General features: G+C 38.9%; 1 protein-coding gene across 3 annotated transcripts in view; it reads left to right on the forward strand.

The window, feature by feature from the left end:
• Nucleotides 1-23441, forward strand: part of grid1a (glutamate receptor, ionotropic, delta 1a) — a 236088-nt gene that overhangs the window by 118586 nt on the left and 94061 nt on the right. For all 3 annotated transcript variants that reach the window (XM_065959699.1, XM_065959700.1, XM_020643055.3), the window contains one exon: nt 16921-17205. In XM_065959699.1, the coding sequence (XP_065815771.1) occupies nt 16921-17205 (285 nt within the window). The remainder of the gene's footprint in view (nt 1-16920; nt 17206-23441) is intronic.

The raw sequence follows: 23441 nt of genomic DNA on the forward strand, positions 1-23441 counted from the left end.
GCATCAAAAACTCTTTGTGTACATGTGGCACCTGCTCTATACCAACTGAGCTAAACCAGTGCCACAGTGTTGACTGTGAAAACTAGATTTCATATTTGGATTTCTGATTTGGATTTCGGTCTCAGATAAACAAAAGCATAGGCCTATATAATAGCAACACCTGGGTTGTGACCAGACAGAAGGAGTTGTTAAAGCCAAAACAAACACTATTTGTGACAACACCCTCTGTCTTACATGACAACAGTGAAACCACCCTGGGGGGTATTAAATAAATTTAATTGCTGTGGGAGGTAGTAGGGGGGAAAGTGTACGAAAGAATGGCTGGTTTGTGATTTTAATCAAAGCAGAAACCCCGTGGCTGAGAAGACGGTAGAGCAGCCGCGCAGGTCCAGGTATTAGCTTACCCCACACTGACACCTCAAATTGATGTTATCAACATGGTAATAGACCTACTTTTGCCAGCTCCCCTCATGCATTATGGTGTATGACAGCTTACTTAGGGAATACATAAAGTAGATCATATTTCTTCTGGATTCTCTGTCTGCTTACATTTGCCTCATCTTTCTACTAACAGATGGTCTGGTCTGTGTGTGTCTTCGATGCCACCTGTTGAACCAGCACTCTGAGAAGGTTGTGGCATTTTGTCCTTTCGAACACAGAACCTTAAGGTTTATTCTAGCTCTGATGAAACTTTTGATGACCTTGGATATTATTTTGTTGTGACATGACAGGATTTAACAGCAACCAAAAAACCCCCAGTGAAAAACGCACTGTAAACATTATTCAAGGTAATTTAATTACATCACATCCATCTCAAATATGAGCTAAGTTATCAATTAATGAATTAGACTGAATGAGTGGAGTTCTGTGATCAAATCTACGAGTCTTATTTTGTCAGGGCTGTTAATCTGCTGTCAAAGCACAAGAACAGGTTTTTTTATGTACATTCTCTCTGCTATGAAAAATCCTGACATTACCCCTGCCTGTTACAGTATTGAAATAGACTATGAATAGGCGTCCAACTATGTTTCCCCCTCTGTGCAGAGCGCAGGGACTGTTAAAACCTATTCAGCTTTTTATATTCTACATACACACAGAGAGGTGATAAATCAATTGGGAAACTTGAATTAATTTGTGAAGCGACACATCAGATGCAGTAATGTATTAAAATGATGTCAATTTGTATGCTATAGCCTCTGCAGTGATCAGATCTCAAATCACTGAACACTGAAGAGTGAGACTGTTCAAGAGTGTATGGGGACTCATGTTCGGATGGTATGAATTATTATATATCCAAAGTAGAGTTTGAACAATGAAGATATTGTATGTGTTGTAGCATGTACCTATGCATATTCATGTACAATTCATGTACTGCAGGGCTATATTTCTTTTATTATAGTGTTACATTTGCATCATCCTACCACAAAAATCCCATCTTTATTGACTACTGTGGTGTCCCTTAATAAGCCCTTATGCATAATGCTAGTTGTTTTATATTCAGATTTTCACAATGTGAAAGTACCACAAATAACAACAATTCTCATAATCCAATCACGTAATCCATCACATTTAACAACATTACCGTATTCACACTGCAGACATTTTCTTCTGATGTCCTGCTCAACGAGGAAAGCTCAAATGTTATTATGTTGTCCTGCTGTCCTTTATCAATCAATCTTATACGTACAGCGCCAATCACAACAACTGTTATCTCCAGACACTTAACAAAAGAGCAGGTACGTTACTATGGCAAAAAAAAAAACCATCTTTAAAAGGCAGAAACCTTGAGCAAAACAAAACTCATGTTGAACAGCTATTTACCATCTGCTGAAACAAACTTTTGTTTGTCAGTTATCATTATTAATTCCTTGCTTCTGACTATACTTATAGATAAAAGGCAGTTTCCAGGGAAACTTTTATCATTTTGCCAGAAAAACCCCAGCATGTCATTGACAGGCCTTATGCAAACCCATGCAAAGTTAAATAGCACATATTCAGACGATCTATGTTTTGGAAGCCAATTTAACTTTGAGTGGTAAAATGCAGTAATAGTCTGGAGTCAATGCAGGCTTTTACCTTGAAAGAATTTATCAGTGTCAGCCTCTGCAGGAGGGCAAAGCTCCCTTTCATTTCATGCATGATGAGTCTCCCTTCCGCATTTGGTTGTATCTCTTCACTACTCATCCTCCCAAAAGAGGAAATTAACAAAAACTAGAGGGCAGCACAAAGAGAAGGGCTGGGGATTAGGAAATTGGATCCTAATTCAAGAAATGATTAGTGGTTTGCCATTAAGGATTTGAGACAATGAGAACTCCTGGAATTAAAAGAAGGATTGCTTGGGCTATAAGGTCACATTTCTAACTGAAGTTCAGTAGTTTCAGAGCTTTACGTATTCCACTACCATCATCACAAATAATAACTGAGTGAAATAACCAAATAATGAGCCACTGACAATTCATTTACATTTATTGTGGGTCCTGGCAACCTGACTTAGTTTTTTAATTTTGTTTAAGAGGCCACAACACCCACAAGTTAGAAAACATCTTTGGGAAAAGTGCTATTGTGGCTTTATGGAGATTTTTTAGTTTTTATCTACGTATCTAACCATGACGACAGTAAAGTATAATGTGTGAAAGAAGCCTACAGTTGTTCCAGATGTTCTTAGTGTCTCTGGGGAGCAGTTCAACGCAGCTGCAAAATCTGTTGTTCTTCTTGCACCAGTGCTGCCATTTGATGTAGTTGATGGCCCAGAAGAACTGCAAACTGTTTATCTTGAATTTCCAGTCCCTGCCTTTGCTTGTATTGCAAACTGGTGACCAAATTATGCTAGGAGCAGCAAAAACGACGACCCAAAATATGAGTGCTGAGGCAGTTATGGAGAGGATATATTTTACAAGATTTTGGCTGACTCAGGTATTAAGCCAATATATTTTAGCCAGAACGCACGTTTGCAATTGCAGTCAAGGGGGGCCATGGTAGCTAGCTGTGGCTGGGATGAAGTGCATCCTGCTACATCAAGGTACTGCTGGTATGTCTTTCTGCAGGAGAACTCAGCTTTCTTCATATATATAGCATAAAAAAGAGGAATTAAGTGCTTCTATTGACTACATTAATCATCAAGACTGATGGATAATCCACATGCAAATTAACATAAATCCCTTCCTTTAGGAGTGGTATGTTGCATGTGACTGATGACGCTTAGCAGTACAGGAGAGACATGAACCCTTTTCACACATACGTAAATCTCCTGAAAAACTCCAGAGATTTCCAGGAGGAGCTGTATGTGTGAACGCAACAGCCAAATTTTTTACTCCAATATTACCCAGAGTTTATCCTGCCAGACCCCTAGTATTTTTTCCGCAGATAATCCGGAGGAGTTGATGTCTGAACGCGGCCGAACATACTCCGGAGATTTTCAATTTGAGCCAATAGGAAGAGAATGACATTTATATAGTATATATAGTATATATAGTATAGTATATAGCTAAAGTGTCTGCCCGCGACCACTACGATCTCCGTGCACGTAATTAAACGGCTGCATTATGTTCACCTTGTCAGGGGAATAAAAGAACAAGTGTCTGACCATGAAAGGGAGCACTTCAGACTTACGTTTGTTATTCAATTATTCCGTGATTTTCAGTTAAAAAAAGCTTAAGCTTGGTTGAAGCAACCACTGGCTTTCAATTATATCTGTTAACTTGGTCTCATTAGTCCTTTTAGGAGCAGCAAGACGCTGACTGTTCGTCAGTATGTTGTTCTTCTCTCTTTTGTGGATGTTGTCATTCCATTGGATTACACATAGCATTGATATAAAGGCAAATACTCTCATTATAACGTTGTGTAGCGGACTCTGTTGCTACGGCCGCTACTTCCGCGTTGTTTATTTACGTCACGTCTTAAGTCGGGAAATCCCCCTCGTGCCCTCCCCTCTGACAGGGATAGTCCCCCGCTGTGAGGAGCATATGTGAACGACTAGTTTGGGAGAATCTCCATAGAAGTCCTCCTGTAAATATCTAGATATTATCCAGAGTGCATATATGAAAAACGGCTATGGTGAGAGAGATACTAAAACACCATTGCACTCTGCAAGAGTGCAAGATGTTCTCAATCTTATAAAATTACATATTGTGTGTCACATGGCAATCTTGTAATAGGCTTCCACACATGTATGTTTTAACTTGTATGCCACAGTACATTTTTAATGAACTGGGAAATGTGTGTTGTTTGCAGCAGGGTGTCACCTTGGCATTTATCCACAGATGCTCATTTCGAACTTCACAATCCTGCTGCTTGTTGGCTGTTTTTTTTCTCTCCTTCATTGTTGGGAAGGAGTGTGGTGCCTTAATGGACTTGATAATGGGGATCTGTCTTGTGACAGCCATTACCGCCTGAGTTTAATGTGCACTCTCAAGGTAGTATGTTGACATTTTCAGCTTGGCACATCCGAAGGGTTGGCTCGTCACGCGTGCTGCTCCTATGTGCTCATCCTTCCAAGGATAATGAGCTAATTTGTTTTTCAGCAGGACAGTGCGTACGGTAAGGAGTGAGCGGATCACTCGGGAAAAGTCCGACCTTCTTTAAAAGAAAGAACCATCACCTTTATGTGCAATTGAATTGTTCTGAATGGTACATTTTCCGTCTCAAGTCAATTTGTGTTCAGTTATTAAAGCTTCAGCTCTTGATGTACTTCTTGAAAGCACAGGCTCATTATGAAGCAGTAGAGGGTAATGTGTTTGAGATGTGAGTGAAAGGACAGCAGACTTTTACCACCAAATGTCTTACATATTTATCACAAACTTAGAAGCTACTATTCTCTTAACTGTTTCACAAGTTACAGTGCAATAATATCGTATTTTCAATTAATTAATATAAAACCAACTGGATTTATAAATATATCAAATTAGACTTTTCACTCTGAATAACAAATGGATGATGGATAAGCTGCTGGCTGTTTATGACAGCAAACCAGTAAAATTATTTTTTGTATGGCTATTGCATGTTAATGTCTGTAATGAAAAGCACTTGTTTCCGATTCTGCTGCTCTGAATGAAAAACAAACTGACAACAGACAACGAATACTGATTATCATCCCTTCCAGGGGAGAGAGGAGAGACACTTTGCATCTTCTGCATTAATAACTTCATCAATGCAAAGTTGACTTCATTAATTCTAAATGACTCGCTTAGAAAGTAAAAAAAAAAAAGCCTAAGTGAGTACAGGTTTAACAAATAGTCCCATCTGCCACACATCTGTTTGTTTACTTTTGTCCACACCATTACCCTCATCTAAAGACCTTAATAGTCTTAATTGCAATTTCATTAATGCTTACCTTTCTTAAATTGTGGTTCCTGCCTGTTGAGTCTAGAGCGTTCAATACAAAATATAAAATACAAACAAAAATAAGACTCACTCTTGAATGGTTCCTCTGGTAGCACACATGTGAAGCTCTATAGTGCTGCAATCTTACCAATGGTGCCACACTATTCCCCTGATCAACAGGTGGGGCACATGTTAAACGTGAAACAATGTTCCAGGACAGACAGAAAAGGAGGACACTGCCTATTGTGAACATGAATATGACATTTAAAAATGATGAAAACATCAGCTTTGCTATTCTTTTTCTTAGGAACATAGGTGCATTAAATACTGAATGTTAACAAATCTTTTTTTTTGAGGACAGTACATTTTACATTATTAGGTCATAAGCTCTTGTGGCTAAGAAATATATAAGTCTCCAAGACATCTGTAAGAATGGAGCAATAGGCATTCTATATACAGCATTTACATGGGGACTTTTCTTGTGTCTGATTTGACCCAATTGAGTGGAAATCTCATTTGCTATTAAGTATCTTCTCAGTAAATAAATATTGTCAGAAATCTGACAATATTTCATTATATGACCACTTCCCGAATGATTTACAAACGTGAAGATAATTGACAGTTAAAATCTGGAGCGTTAAAACAATAGGACTAACCATTAGCTGCTGTTAGATACCTGCAATCTTAGTGAAGTTAACAGTGTTTCACATACCCAAGGAATAGTATAAATTCTTAGCTAACAGTATAGTTAGCTAGCTAGCTCTTCAAGTGTTTGACAACCGCAAGCTAACATTACTGTTCCTGTTGTGAAATGTTACACTACAAAATAGGTCAGCTTGGGATTGGTTGAATTTGAAGGTTAGCTGCTGTCCAATTGTAGCTAATGAGTTATGATGTTTCCATTTTTAGATTGTCAGTAGAGTTGAAAAAATTACTTCACTGACAAGTTAATTTATTTAGATCATTGATTCTGTTACTCCAACTTGTTGGGTTTAAAAAGCAAAGGACATCCATTCCATATGTGCCTGCTTCAACTCAAGACCTCACAATAATTCGGTCATGTGCCTTTAAGCATTGAAAGGGAGGGTTCTAGGTTAGTTCCTGACTCTCCAGTTCCAGTGCCAAAAGCTACATTACACAAGTCATGTGCCTTTAAACTGTATGACATTGCATTGATGTATTGCTTAAGTCAGCAGAATTAATCCGCAATTAATCTGCAACTCCGTAACTTAACCCATTACGCTGATTTAACACTTAAGAATAATGTGTTTTTCTTCTTGTCAGTCAGGAGGAGGTGGATTTGGATGAATAACTCTGTGAAGTAGGTGAACACCTATCTGCCATCAGGCCTGCAGATGACCACATGTCCAGCTTTGTTCAAGCTGTGGGAGCAGGTGGCTTTGATCCGTGCTGCCAACATGAGCCTCAGCGGGGCTGTTTGTAGTATTATGGCCAACATACTGTAGAGGCTACAGTCTTCATGCAGTAGATTACCAACACTAGCCTCACATAAGCCACTGAAATGGTGAAATCAATGTTTCTCCAGTGGGGGATAAGTGTAGGGCTTTTGAAAGAAATGAGAATTTTCCTTTCAAGTGGAATGACTGCACCTAAGTTTATGTGAACTGTAAATGAAAACAACATCAGCTAACATTGAGAGAGAGTTTCTTGGCTGTACGCTTTGCTATAATGTAGGCTTATTCCATCCCATTACTAGCAAATTCTTTATTCTGAAGAGGAAAACATCCTCCTCTTCTGAAATGCTGTAGTTTTCTTCATTGAAATGGAGATACAACACAGCTAAATGATTGATAAGTTGCAATGCTGCAAATATGTAAACACTAAAAAGGGCATTAAATGTCTACCAGGAAGTATTTTGTAACATGATGCTTCTTAAGGTACAAGGTCTGCAGCCTTTGGTGTAACTCTGATTGTGGTTCTGTCTTCTTGACGTGCAAAGAGCAAAGGTTCACTTATTCCACAAGATGCATGGAACTACATTTCAGCGTAGCTGCAAATGGTGCACTTTTTGTGACTGTGAAATCAGCTGCAGAAGACAGATTGAGCCTATAAGAATTTAAAAATGTGTATCTGTGAGATGTCAGGGGAGAACTATAAATCACTCGGGGCACTTGAAGAGGTTATAGTCCTGAACCCTGAACTACCTCTTTACACTATTATCACGAGTGTTATGTTCACCCTGTCAGGGGAATAAAAGAACAAGTGTCTGACCATGAAAGGGAGCACTTCAGACTTACGTTTGTTATTCAATTATTCCGTGATTTTCAGTTAAAAAAAGCTTAAGCTTGGTTGAAGCAACCACTGGCTTTCAATTATATCTGTTAACTTGGTCTCATTAGTCCTTTTAGGAGCAGCAAGACGCTGATTAATTGATTTTTTTTAATCTGTTGGGAGGGAACAAGACCTCCAAGATCTCTAAGATGATTAAAAATCATGTTTTTGAAACTTCTAACCTTGGTCCTCTGATTCTACAAGTGTAGCACAAAGACAGAGAGCATCCCTGAATGAACTTAGTTCATTAACTATTTATCATGCACGTTTTGTTGGTGTTGTTCGAGATGCATATTGGTGAGAAAAGACAAGGGCAGGTTGTGATTGTGAATTCAGGATGAATTCAGGATGAACTCAGGATGACAAGAGAGAGGCAAACACAGAGGAATCAGACCAGAAGAAAAAAACCCAGTGAGAGAAAGAATAGTACAGACTATGAGAGACAAAGAAAGAGATGATATCAGGGCAAATGACACATTACCAAGAGAGAGCGTGAGATGTTTCCTAATTCCAGCAGACGAGCAAGAGGCAGCCTGACGCTGTCACAGTGCTGAGTGAGTCATGATTATCCTCTGACAATGCTAGCCAATCTTTCTTGATAACACCATCCAAATCAATCATCACAAAACCCAAACACGTGTCTGCCATATAAAAACTGGGCTCCTTGTTTACCTATTTCAACATTCAACGCAGCGCTGCCAGTGGAGTACCTCTTCCCAACAGACACTGCTGCGTGCTAATGTAATCAGGCCTGAGCAAGGTAGAAAATATATATATTATTGTGCGCTGAAGACTATGTTATGAACGTTAGAATGCCCTTATTATTGCTAGAAGTAACAACGATGAGAGACGAGGGACAGAGTTGAAATCACACTGAAAAAAGCTAGAGGGAGTGGAGCGATAGAACACAATGCAGTAGAGTTTCAATTAAATGGATTTATATTATATATATCTTTTTAAAATGTATGGAACCATACTTCAATATACAAACATTGTAGATATTTGCTTAACATTAATGTATATAAGATAAATCACTGAAGGATAAGAATAACAATAAATAAATGCAAAGAAGTACAGAGACGGGACATGTAGGCCTATTGATGGTGTTGAAAATGTATTTGATCAGGTTGGAGGGAAAGACTCTAGATGTTCCTTTGTACAAAATTGAAGACTGAACATATCCACAGCTTTGGTTCTGTTTTGAGTATTGTATTGTACCTGACTGTATTTAGTATTTGGTAGTTTGAGAGTTTTGTTGTATTCATAAAGATCCGCCTTTTGCCACATCACATTTATAAAGAATTAAAATGACAATCCTGTCACAGGGTGAGACCCCTCACCCATGACGGCTTTGTTAAGCACAACAAACTAAGTGCTTCGGGGGAAAAGTCACTACCGATTGTTCAACAGTTGAAACTGGTGCCAGAAGACATGGCAGCCAGTTGTATCAGATTTTGGTGTAGTTGTTTATTTCATTGTCTGGTGGCATCAGTTTCAGTGTCAAGTAGCAGTCAGTGAGTCAGATCTTTGGGTACATCTCCCCAGTAGAACAAATGTGTTTTTGTTTTGTTTCTTTATCTTATTTACAGAATATATAAGATTATGTTGCATTGGGTCAAGCTTCTCCTCTAGGCTTCACAAATTTAGATTACCTTCTTTCTGTGGCGTCCCTCAGGCAACAGAAGTAAAAAAAAATCCATATCCAAGAGCATGCAATTCTCAGAACACAGCAGATATATTCTTTTGTCAAATCCAATGTCATGGAGTAATACGAGCCAGCTCTCAGAAGTATATTTAACATAGGGACCCAGGTGGGGGAAACATAAAGGCACTACAGAACAAACAGGGTCTCATTGTCAATCCATACACCCTTTTGATGTTCAATACACTATATTTATTTGATTGATTCTAGCTTCTGGTGCAGCTGCTGCAACACAAAGCCTTAGATTATAGAAAAAGGCACAGACAATGTCTATGCCTTTGCCAGCTACAAAGCTTTAATCTATATGACTATTATGAACATTTGTTAAGCTTTCACAGGGAGAAAAGGAGCAATCAGTTCTTCTGCTGTGGTACTATAGTCTGTGTGTAGTGCAGTCAGATAACAATGTTTTCAGAATGAAATAAGACTGTCCTTGAGGACAGTATGTTCTGTTAAATAAAGTGCTTTAAATAAGCTATAATTTTGCTCCTACAGACCATATTCCCATGGCAGCCATATTGCCGTGACGTCAGGCTCAGGGTGGAAAGCGTAGGAGTTGTTATTGTTTGTTATTGTTGTGCTCCAGGTCGCAAATCTGAGCAACTGTTTCCAAGCTTCCCGATATGTAAGAAACTACTCTGAAAACAGAGACATTGCGCCATATTTTCAGAAGAAACCAATCAGGAGACCGCTAACCTTAGCATTCAGCCACTTTGTAGTTAACGTTTAACGTTTGACAATCACAGATAAAGGAAAGGCATATATTGATTCTAGATCTTTAAGCTTATCTTGATCGTATTTATGTAAGCCAGAGATCAATCTTGCTGGATCTATTTCCTGCTAACAACGTCACGTAATCTGTGCAGATCTCCCTTCGAGCTCTACTGTTATTTTCGCATAACTGTATCGTCCATGCAGTGTAGTGCCTTCTCTCCAATCAACAGATAAGCTGATGTATTTGCCAGTATCTTAAAACAATAAGAAAGAGGATACAGAAACTTGACTGAGGCTTATAAACCCGCAGATGAATGTAAGACCAGCAGAGCCTGCCCATACCTTCCTGTAAACACTATGTTTTTAGTGAGGGAACTTGAATTCAGAAGAACCCTAACATCACTGTCAGCGTTATTAATGAAGTCAGCTATCAAACTAATACATTTGCTTGTGTAAACCTGAGAAGAATGTAACTGGCCTGTTTAAATTCACTGCATAAATTTATTAAAATGTATTAATTGGTTTTGTTAAAAAAAATTCTGATTGGCCAAGTATGGATAGAAATGGTCGGCTATCCCTCAATGGAAGAATGTTGTTTAGAGGCACGAGCCATGAAGAGCAGGCCGTTTCTAGGGATGGTGCTCTAATCATAGACTCTGGGTGACAAACTGTAATCAAATCAATCCAGACCCCAGAAACTGCAGACTATGAAAGAGAAATCTGCAAAACTGAAATTGGCACATGAAGTAAACACACAACATGGTATGGTGATATGGTGCTGTTTTAAAGACTGGGGAATGGAGGAGAAAATGTCAACACACTCCGACAGTCATTAGGCAGAACAACTCAGTCAGGTGCTGTGCTGATTATTGCCGACCTGATCACCTTGTCTCCCTTCCTCATCAGTTGAAATGTTTAGTGTCATGTGATTAAAAGCTAGTTGGGCTCATTTTAAGAAGTCTACAGAGTTAACAGTGGCTATGGAACCATGCTCGTTAATACAACAAATAGTACATTCTATACCAGCTCTTTTTGTGAAGTGAATTTAGATACAATTTGTTATGAATTGATGCTATACAAATGAAAATTGATTGATTGTTTGATTGATTGATTGATTCATTCATTCATTCATTGAATCAGCTCTGAATGTAGATTCTGACAGATGACCTGTTTAGCAGAAGAAATAAGGTAACAGGTATTAAGAAAGCAATAAAATAGATCCATATTTTGTGTCAAACTTTGTTTTATTAAATAAGTAGCCATGTCATAAACAGGATGATGTAAAGTGAGCGGGTTGTAATCACGGAGGAACTGCTTCAAGGTGAGACTAGTTCTGCTCACCCTATCTGCTCACCCCTGTCTTCTAGTCCATGATAACAACTTGCTTACTGCACATTATCCCTAACTTGCACTTCCCATCCCTGCGCTTGACATCACGGCAACATGGTCGCCGTGGACTTGAGTTATAATTTAGGAAATAGAAACATTTTCAGTTTAGTTCAGCCGCAGTGACATGGCTATTAAAATAGATTCAGTTAAGAGCAATCTATTTAATTGTCTAACCCTGACCTATTCACCTTGTTATCCATTCATCACTATAAATAACATTTCTTGTACCTGTTTTTTAGGCTCTGGCAGCTCTCATGTGCAGAGGTTATACACCTGAAACACTGCACTGCAATATAAAATAACTTCTGAAGCGTTTAGGGAAACATTTTGTTGTCAGCCTCAGAGAGATACAGATCTCTCAGAGGTTTGTGGCGGTGTTATTTCAAATCGTATTCTGAGGTGTTCCTGCCCCCCATGTGGACTAAACAGAATATAGACGCACTAGTGTCACATAAGGTATTTTTTTGTGCTGAGCATTGGTTTGTGCTGCATTTTACACACCCTGATATTGTATCGACTGCGTGTACATAAACAGTATCTACTGTTTTAAGACTATTTCTACCCGTCAGGTGTCTGGAGGGTATAATTTAAAGCAGTAAAACACTCCTTCACAGTTCAGATGACATGTGCAGCCTTAGCATCAATAGTATTGACGGGGATATGAACCCTTATCTTAGTCTGACAGCAGGCATGCGGGCACGGGGAATGTTTATCTTCCTAAAAGAAGAGAGCGAGGTGGGGTTGAGCGAGCGAGTGAGAGAGAGCGATGGGGAGACGATTCATCCTGCAGGAAGGACAGTGTTGCTGTACACTTAAATGTTGAACTAAGCTGTGGTCCAGCTGCCATATAATACAGATCTCTCCCATCTCTCTCCTCTCTGTGGTGTGAAGAGCTATTATGCTGCGGGAAACTGCCAAAAGCAGAGTGCAAGGGCCCATTCATAACGAGAAAATTACACAATTTCCAGTCTCCTCTTTGCTGAGGGTGATATGGATCATTTAAAGCTCTTGTGAATCTCCCACTAACTAAAACATATTAAAAAAAAAACTTTGTGCCAGATATCTCAGCTTAATGCTTAAAAACCATCAGAGAGCAATTTAGCGTCTGAGCTTTTCAATCTCAGTCTTTTTTGTTATCAGTAATTTGTGGTGAAGGGGTAAAAATGTGCACATGGTACAAATGTTAATGTATGGTACATTTAATTGCTTTGCCATTTTTGCTTTCTGTCACTTTGACACAATTCGAGCTGACAGTGTTCAATTTGCATTGATTTCTTCTTCTGATGTCTCATTTTGTGAATTTGATGTTTAAACTGCGATTGGCTTTCCTCCAAACTCTTTTAGAATCTAATTAGGACCCTCGTTTTTTTTCCCCATGATTTGTTATTTAGAGGGAATAAGTAGGTGCTTACTCTAAAAATAGCAAGCCGGATTAAAATACAGTCAAGGCCTTTTCACACTGCGTCTGATGATACCAAACAGACAACGTTTCATTCTGAATCATGTATTACAAGCCGTCTCAATTAGATCAGAGTTACACTGTTGTCACTGCGGGGTTGAGTGGCGATGACAGTATCGAAGCATTTATCTCTCTCCTTTGAATCCTGGGATTGTGCTCTGAGTCAGAGCAAACTAAATGAGACTTTCTTATTTAGACTGTGAAATCACAGAGACAGACCCACTGTATGCAATATTCACTAGAACAGTGGCGTGGTGGCTCGTCTCAACCCTTCAAAAGACATTTGTAAAATAAGAGCAATGCACTGATCACATCGGGTTTTCACAGAAAAACTGATTGTGTGGCACAAACTTGTAACGTCTCCTTTTAGTATGAGGCTTTCGATAATGTTTTCCCTCTCACGTGACCATCATTGCAGCACAGCACTTGTCTGATTAAGTCAGGACTTCTGCAGAAAAAATAATGGGTGCTTTTGTTGAACTGCCCTAATTTAACAGTAGATGTCCTCTGTTACTATTTAATCAGGAGTTTATGAAAGAAGTGTCTTACAGTTGCCTTAATATATTTTTGTTCCCTCAATTTGCTGACAGTTAAGCAAAGTTCACAGGATCTCATTGTAATGATAATTGCATTAGATTTTTAAAGATATGCAGTGGTGATCACATGTGTTTAAAAATTCATCTGCCTCTACTGAATTTATCATGCATACATCAACTCAAACATTAATGAGAGGAAAGTGACCACAGTGGGTTTGGATGGATTAATAAATCTCTCTTTCCGAAGAAATCAGCTCTAACAAGCATCTCTAGCAGAAATGATTCAACGACAGTAGACTTGACCCTTGTAAAATCCATGAATCCATTTCGGTCAGCACACACAGTCCATGAATTTATCACAACACACAGACACACACATAATAGGAACCTTCATTTGCTAAATCCTGGCAAAGGAAGCCTTTATTTGAAGGTGTGCGTATAAGGCTGCTGTTATGTGCTGACATTTGCTGTCGGCTAACTAGCAGGAAATGACTGATGGCCTCTGTCCACTTGAGGGGAAACATTTAGGAGTCATTATTCCACCATTATCATCTCTGCCAATGACTGGAGTACTTCTGCCTCCTGTCAGTGGGGTGTCTGTTGTAATAGTTCCTGGGGTGTCCATTATGAAGCCAAAATGGCTGCAAATGCACTTTAGCCACAGCCTGCTAAAGATGGCAGAAGGATAGGAGGTTGTGGCTACAAATCAAAAGAGGGTAAAAAAGGTTACTATTATGAGCCAGTGTTCTTTGAGAACCAATGAAGGTGAAAAATATAGTTACTTACATTGGTAGATGGGGTCAAATATATGACAGACGGGGTACTGCTGTATTTCTTTTATACATTAGCACACCAGTACTGCACAAAACAAAGCAGCCTGGCATTTGATACATTATCATTATTTTTTACAAAAAAAAATCTAAATTCTATTATTTATTAAATTAAACTGAAAAATGTATCAACTGATGTACTCTAAGAAAATGTGTCCATTGAGTCTATAGTAGTATCTTGATATGTTTTTGTTTTTCCATTCAATAGTCCAAAAACAAACTAAACAAGTCAGTTTAAAGAGTAAATTCAAAAAGGAGATAATGTTTGACTGCTCTAATATTTTCATTCTACAGAAAAAAAACAGAAAAAAAAAACATTATTCAGGCTTGTAAAGGTTACATTGTGAAAATTGTTGTCTTGAAATAAATCAGTGACTGTCAGGAACAGGCTGTCTCTGTTCTCAGTGCATATTCTATTGTTACCGACTGACACATTTACACATTGAATCAGTGTTAAAGCGTGCTCTAGATTTGTTTAGCTGTCAATCACATGACTTCCTGCTGCAGAGTATTAGCTTTTCATGTTGTACTTAGGAATGTCTGCAAAGTGCCCTGTTGCACTGCATGTCAGCGTCCATGTAACCCTCTTCTTGTCTTCACACACTCACACACACACACACACACACAGACTCACGCACACACACACATCCACAAAGACAGATAGAGAAAAACTGTGACACTCTCCGCTCTGAAGAAGAACATTCTTTCTTACACCTTCCTGAGCATTCATGCAAAAAGCTACAAATAATTTCTCTTGCACTCTTTCCTTCTGTTCTGTACTCTTTAAAACATCTACAGTCAGTCCCTCATACTGCAGTCGGTTCCTACTCTCCCCCGCTCCTCCTCAGTATGTTATTTAGTTGCCCCTCTGCTCATGATTTACAGAGCCTTAATGTAGTCCTGCGCTTGCAGTCAGCAGATGAAACCGTCATTTGTCACATTAATAGTCCTCCCCCCCATGCCATACATTCTCACACATACACCTACACATACACAACCCTTTGCCAGTATGGCTCCATTCAACACCCCCTCTTATCATCCTTCCCCTGCTCCCTCTCCGTCTCAGACCTCCCTCCTAAACCACTCTCCTTTTTTTGTCATCTTCTCCTTCACACCTCCTCTGGTAGCATGGTGGATTTAACTTAAATGGCATCCTACCTGTATGATACTGTCATGCTGTGCAGTCCTCGCTGTGTATCTCAACAGGCTCAGTCTGAAGGATTTGTATGAAATAATGTAGTCTTGGACTGTAGTGCTGCAGCTTTGTGCTTGGTTTTGCAGATATTGAAGCTGACTATATAATTAGACTGAATTATGAAATGCAGGAGGAGAACATTTAATTGCTGTTTTGTTCGATATGCTCAGCTGTTTATGCTGAAATCATGACTTGAATGCAAAGTTTGTCTTTGCCTTTCCCATGTCACATGCACAATTAGACAATCCATGTTGTAGACATTTATGCAGCTCTTAACAGAAACAGGGTTTAAAATTGAATTCAAGGTCAATATTCTTCATTTAAAATTCAGCCTGTGTAACTTTTTTATTTGTGTGTAACACCTATTTGAGTGTTTTGCATCCTAAGATTTGAATTAGTAGTTTTACTCCACAAAAAGTCATGTCAGGGGTTTTAAGGGTCAACATTTGTGAATTAAGTTTTAAAACCTTGAAATATGAGAAAAAAACAAGCTTTTAAAGTAATATTGGCTAAGAATACATGTTGTTTCTTGTGAATAACACTGATAAGATGCCCAGTTATCTCAGCTATCTTTAGTATACTTAACTTATACTTGTGGTTCTGATTGTATAAATCATCTTCTCAGTTCATTGATCAGCAGTGATTGTTTGAAGAGCATAATAATGAATGCCTAATATGTCAGATCACAGCAACCTCAAGTCTACCCACTGTCATTAAATATTCATCGCTACTTAGACAGAACAGCTTTTCTTGTCAATTTTGGATGCATTAATAATGTCAAGGATGGCATTTTCATCTTTAAAAGATATTGGGCTTTTTGTCCCAGCGGGCTGCTGAGTTCCTGCTAAGAGGATCTAAAACAAATAAATCCTTAAAGAACGTGTAAATAAAAACGCTTGGAAGTTAAGACCCATTGCAGACATTACAAGCATGTGTCTGCAGACTTAATCTGTGCGGGTTTACAGATTTATAGCATGTCTACATGGAAGAGAGAGAAAGAGCAAAGGAGAGGCGACACAGTATTTAGCTGAGACTTCAGAAGCCATTCTTTTACCTGTTTGTAGCTTACATATTCCAGATTTTCATTTTTTAACATTTCCTCTCCTTCATTTGCAATGTGCTGTCACTTAGCATACCTTACTGACTCATGTTGCTCTTTAATTTATCCAATGTTTTAAGTGAGTGTTTCCTTCAGTAGTTTTATAGGGGGCAAGGATTAGGGGATGCACCCCATGAATCCCTAATCTTCACATTATCATAACATTTTGTGAACTTCCTCCTTCTTCCAATCTGTTCTCAGATGTAATCCAAAACAGGATACACATATTAACATTATGAATTCTTGAACCTTCCCTTTAAACTTCTGTCCTCATCATGATTTTCTTTATATCCTTATATGCCTCCACTTTTCTTGCCTTGTATTCTTTCTTCTTTACTCCTTTTGCTTCATTCACATTCCCCCTATTTTTATGTCCTTTGTCCAGCATGCGAGTTGATGAACCAGGGGATCCTCGCTCTTGTCACATCCACGGGCTGCGCCGCTGCAAGTGCTCTGCAGTCTCTGACGGATGCAATGCACATTCCCCACCTATTCATCCAGAGAAATGGGGATGGAGGTCCCCGCACTGCCTGCCAGTTCAACCCCAGCCCAGATGGAGAGAGCTACACCTTGGCTGCCCGTCCACCTGTTCGAATCAATGAAGTCCTGCTCACCCTCGTCTCAGAACTGCACTGGCATAAGTTCATCATCTTTTACGAGAGCGACTACGGTGAGTGTGGACGAAAGAGAGCGGTTAATTGTCAAAATGTGTTCCATAAACATGTCATTGGTATGTAAGATGATCTCAGCTCATCCATTCAAATGCAAATGCTCCTAAACCATCTCCAATGTTGAGGGAGTGTGCACAGACTTTCACAGATGTAAAGCTGAATAGAATACTCTGAATTGGAGCCAGAATGAAAGAACATCACCGCTCCCACACATACACACAATCTGTAATGCAAATCGTTAAAAAATTAAATCAAAGTTCAGAGGTTGTACAGCTAAGCATGATTTGATTGCTGCATACATGCATTGATAGCATACATGAAGAGACAAGTCTGAGCCTAATTGGCTCATTTGTGGCACCAGAGAAATGAGGATGTGTCCCAACCATTTATATTCTCGGATGTTCTCTATTTCTGTTTCTTTATTCTCACCACGATGCCCCTGTGGACCAGACCTTTCCTGACCCACATTTGGCAAAAGGCTAAGGGCTGATAGAGCCGAGATTGGCAAGAAAGTACAAGGGCAGAAAGATGAGAAGATTATATCGCTGAACTGGCTTCTTTTCGATGATACTTTGCCACTGCTGGCTAATCTTTTTTAGAACAAGGAAGGAGTGCAACCCAGAAAAGGGAGTAATACTGTGTTTTTTTTTTTCAGCACAAGGAATCGGAAGTTGATAGTGTAGCCTACATTAAAGAAACCCTAAAGGGAATACAGCGACCAACTTACTCCCACCAGGTTTTCACCTGACAATTTGGACTGTACTGAGCTTGTTGTGAATGTAGGCTATGTGACGTGTTGTTTCCCATTTACCTGATGTGCCCTTGGATTTGTTCATGACATTGGAACTCTGTAAAAAAACTGCACTGTCAGCATTGCGTTGGATCAATGAAAATCCCACCTTGGAAGAGCATTTGTCTGTCTGACTAGCTGTCTTTCTCTCTGGCACGCTGTGAGTATAGCTAGCTGTCTGTCTGACACGCAGTGTTATCTTTATTTCTGTCTAACCGGCTGTCTTTGACTAGCTGTCTTCCTAACTTTCTTTCTTTCTGACTAGCTGTCTGTGACTAGCTATATGTCTTACTAAATTTGGTGCTAATGATTTATCTTCTGTAACTAGAGAGCTCTTTCTTCCAGACTAGATGTCTCCACCTTTATTTCTGTCTGACTAGCAAACAAGGTTATTGTCTGTCTGACTTTTTGCTTCATATTAAGTTCTCTGACTAGCTTCCTGTAACCAGCTAGCTCTCTCACCGTCTGTCTGAGACAGTTGTTTTGCTTACTTTGTTTCTATTTAGATTAGATTAGATTAGATTAGATGTTTATTGCAATTTGCAAGTACAGAACAGTACAGGTGCATTGGATTTTTTGTGAATTTCTCACAGAGTAAAAAAGTATAAAAAAAATAGAAGAGCAATATAAACGTCCAGAATTAACTCAATTTTTTTGTAACTATGTTGAGAACAAGGTCATTGTCGTCTCCAAAGACAGTGATTTTGGGGACAAGCTCCCTGTAAGAGGACTCATCCCTCCCCCTGATGAGGCCAAGGATGGTTGTGTCGTTGGCACATTTGATGATGATGCTTTTATTGTCCTGGGTGGAGGCACAGTCATATATACAGTGAGAAGAGTTTTGAGCTGAGGCAGGAGCCCAGGGGGGTTCATGTGCTGGCAGAGACCTTTTTTCCCATCCTCATCACCTGCGGTCTGTCTATGAGGAAGTCCAGGATCCAGTTTCAGGTTGTTGTCGGTACTCAAAGGTCTGCCAGCTTTCCAGTCAGATTCATTGGCCTAATGGTGTTAAATGCAGAGCTGTAATCCAAAAAGAGCAGGTGTAGGCTACGTCTGTGTTATTACTGTCCAGGTGTTCCAGTGTGGAGTGGAGTGCAAGGGCCACCCCGTCGTCCACTGATCTGTTGGGGCGGTAGTCAAACTGTAGGGGGTCTACACACAGCAGAGCAATCCTGGATGTACCTCTGTAGTCTATTTGACTAGCTATTTAAAACTCTGTTTGTGTGACCTGATGTCTTGCTGTGTTATTTTGTTAGTATGCAAGCTATCTGTAAACAGCTAGTCAGGAATGTCTGTCTGTTAAGCTTTCTTATTTATTTCAACTTGCTGCTTGCTCATCTTCTGATTTTTCAGAATAGTTAGCTCACACTCTTTTACTTGCTCTTTTATCTCCTTTTTTTCTTCACAAACTGCTGTCTTGCTGGTTTTATATCTGACAAGCTTGATGTCTGTCTTTGTTACTAGCTAATTTTTTGATAAATGTGTCTTTATAATTGCCAACTGTCTATCAGTTTGACTAGCTATCTTGCTAGCATTCTCTTCCACTAGACGGTTGTATGACCAGTTAGCACACAGTCTGAGTCTCTATGATACTATCTTTAACAGAATTACTATCCCTCTGAAAACATGTACTGCTTTGTTTCTGACCAGTTGGGTGTCTAATAGCTTGCTCTCTATCTGATTAGCAAACTCGTCTTTCTTTCTAGCTAATTCTTTGATTTTTGTGTTTCTCATTGTCTAGCTGTCTACCTGTTCTCTTTGTAAGCTCTTTGTGTTAGCTCACTGTCTGAATTACTAGTTTGCCCTCTCTCTCTGATTTTCTTCCCGCCTTGCTTATGCTCTGACTTGTTTTCTGTTGACCTAACTTTTTTTTTTATCTCACTAGCTAGTTTCCTGTCTGTCTAGCTTTATTGTTATTGACTAGCTGTTTGTCTGTGTGACTGGCTGTCTTGTTAACCATCTCTTGATTTGTCAACATCTCAATCCTCATAACTTTAAATAGCAATCCATGTGAGGGGGAACTGATGTCTAATGCATGAAGGCTCAGTTAAACAAGACACCATCCATGAGCAAAATTGGATACCAGATCTCACACAAATAGCTTTTTTTAGTCTGCTAAATTAGGTGCTACAAAGTCAGCACCATTGGCATTTGAGCTTGTGCTACACTGTTTAACTCTGCACTTGTTTAATTAAGGAATGTAGCAGCTAATTAGGATCCTCATCACATAACAGTCAACATACCCGTGGTGCCTGCCTTGGAGCAGTACTAACAGTGACCCGCAATGCTGCCTAGAGAGAAGTAGACTACTCTCTGCAAATCTGAGTTGGCACAGATAGTGAATTTTGAATTTGAACTTGTGATGTATAAGCAAGGAGAAACAGCTGAAGCCATTCACTCAGTTTTACTTACATTATATAATTTTATGTCTGTGGTTATAAGTCATTTTGCATGTTGCCTTAGATAAATGTAATCAGGACACTCAGTTGAATTTCACAAGTTGTTGGTGGCTATTTGAGAAATTATTTCAGTAGTAGAGCCAAAAAATGTTTACAAAAATGTTTGAAATTAGAAGAAATTTTGATTGAAATTTTGAACTGATCAGAGCATAATCAACAAAATCAATCATTAGGAAGACATTGATGCCATCTCTTTATAAGCACACCTTTTGAGACTTGGTTTAGGCCTAAAGGACATACTACTCTCGATGCCAAAAAACTACAGAAGATCAATACCAGCATTTAAAACCTGCAGAGGCTCTTTCAGTTGCTTCATATGATTAGAATTTTTTCTGCTTAAAGTTTTGCTGGAGAATATCCTGAGGATTTTTGCAGGCAGCGTACCTCTCTAGAGCTAAAATACTTTTACAACAGAGTTTACAGGAGAGTCAGGAGATGTCAGTCAAGTGCAGTGAGCGTGGGTGCATACACGCTAGAGATGTCTAATCAAAAGAAAAAAGAATAAAGAAAAAAAAAGATAGAGCATTGGCAGGATGTTCATGAATTAATTTTGCAGCATCTGGACTTGGAGTATTTTAAGAACGAGTAAAGGGCAACCACTTCTAAAATAAACTTAAGTTAATATTCCTAAATGTAATGACTGCTCCCAGAATAACATCAAACCATGGTGAAGCGGTTTAAGCTGTATGCTGCACACTGCTGGGGAAATATATTCCAAACTTTTTCTCCAAATCTAATATCTAACATTGAAATTCACCTTACTTCATGTTTTTTATGCCTCAGTATCAGATTTAAATATAGCAGAATTGTTTGGGAATTCTTGAAAACGTGTGTCCTTTGTCTTCTTTCATTTTTGTAATTTTTGAAGTTGTTTAACTTACTATTAACTGAAAGTAATTAGGGAAGAAAATGCAGTGCATTAAAAATATATTGCATATTTATACAGTATGTTGAAGTGGGCTGACGGGGTGCTGCATTTAAATTCAGATTTATAAAGAAACTTCAGATTTTCTTTGTTGCAGAACATTTTGAAGCTCTGATACAGATAATTTTTTTTATGGCTTTTCAATGAATAATTGTCTTTATATGAAGTATATTTGCAGGGTGCATAGTTTACTGTTCAGAAACTGCACTTAAATCTCTGGTCCTACTTCTCCCATCGACTGTCCCATTATTGCTAAACTTTCATGAGCACAGACGTGATTTGAACATTATATTGCTTCCAACACTCGCTGTCAGATCAGCGGTAATCAAACAGTGGAAGTGAGATTATGTAACCCTACAGCACAGGAGCTCGGATCAGGTTCCCAGTGCGATCCTGTCAAAGCCTTCCTGTCTTCTCTTCTCAGCTCTCAGTGTGCATTTTGCATGAAAAGGGCAGTAAGTACAAAGCTGTGACATCCCTTCAATAAGACTTTTCCTGTCGTTACATTACAATTTGACAAATTGTTTCAGTTAAACCTATACAAACCAAGACAACTGAGGTGTTTCCATCTTTTCCGTCGCTAATCAAGTGATTCAATCGAACCAACGAATGGTGATGAAGGGCTGCTTCAAAGCACCAGCATGTCTGCAAATATAAGAACATGTAAACATTCATGTTTGGCACAGATTTTAGGTTTGACAAGATTTAGGAGCATGTTAACCATCTTTTTTTTTTAAATCCAGAAGGAAATAAATGCTCAGTCTATACTTAACTGCTTGCCTTATCAACCAGGCAGTAAACCTGTTGTTACAGTGCCAGAAAAAAAAAAAAAACCTCAACGGGACGGCTCTGTATTATAATGTTTTATTTCAACATTCAAATCACATGGTTGCAAGATGTATTGAGATGTTTTTGTTTTTTTTAAAGCACTTGTTTAATCATACAGTCTTTAAACATGATGCGTGTATAAGACGCATTGGCTGATGCACTTAAGCACTCTCAGTCATAATACGATTTGGTGATTGATTGTGACTCTAGAATGGCACTCATTTGATCTATGCTAATAGCACTCGGTCTGTGTATTCCCATGTAGTGCCATTTATAATGTGACTGTCTATAGGAGAATGGGAGTTTTGGATTCTTTCAGAAATTGTAGAGACTCTCTTGTTCATTTATATCCCCTTTCCGAATAATTACAGAAATGTCAGAATGAAAATGTTTAAAAAGGAATTCATGCACAAACTGATTAGAAGCTTGATTGCTAAACCAAGACACTCTTTTCTGAAGATTTAAAATAGGGGAGAATGTGTGTGATAGATTGTTTTGCAGAGCTGCTGTGTCAGCAATTTGCTGCTAGTGCATTATTGCAGATGCCTCCTTAAACACAGCCCAAGGCCTCATGCTTCAGAACAACATACAACAAATTGTCCAAACCCTCATAATCTTTAACACACTTATTTTTTCTTTGTATCTTGGTTGCGAGAGCTCCACCAGTCTCTGGATACGGAGAGCATGGTAAATATGTTGTTTTGTATTACAGGTAAACAGCTGGCTTTTCTACAACCTTAGGGGCAAAGGTTAGCATAGTGTAAAGAAGTGTGTCAGGGAAGCTGATTCATCCCAGTCTTTACGAATGCATCAGTTGCATAAAGGGCACATTATGTAAACAACTTCCAAGGCTTCACCTCCTCTGGTTCCATTTGTCATTGTACATTTTCAACACATAATTTGATCGGCCGTCAGGAGAGAGTGCGCGTTCCATAATTCCATTCCGCAGTAACAGAAATAACCTTATTCTTCTGTTATTGTGGCTCCAGAAAATGCAGGGTGACACTGAACTGTAAAGATTATGTGTGTTGTTTTGCATTTACTGCCTTAAGGCAAATAGGACAGAACTAAACTGTATGATAATGCTATAAATGCTTAAAGACCCTCCATGCTTTCTAAGAAGCAGATCCTTCTTCTCGTGATTTTTGTTTGTCTTTCTGTTTTCCTTTAATCCATCTTTCTTTCTTTCTCGCTCATTATAAATTTAGAGTCCATTCTGTTCTTCTTCTTTCA

Source organism: Labrus bergylta, chromosome 10 (assembly GCF_963930695.1).
Source record: "Labrus bergylta chromosome 10, fLabBer1.1, whole genome shotgun sequence".
Lineage (NCBI taxonomy): Eukaryota > Metazoa > Chordata > Actinopteri > Labriformes > Labridae > Labrus > Labrus bergylta.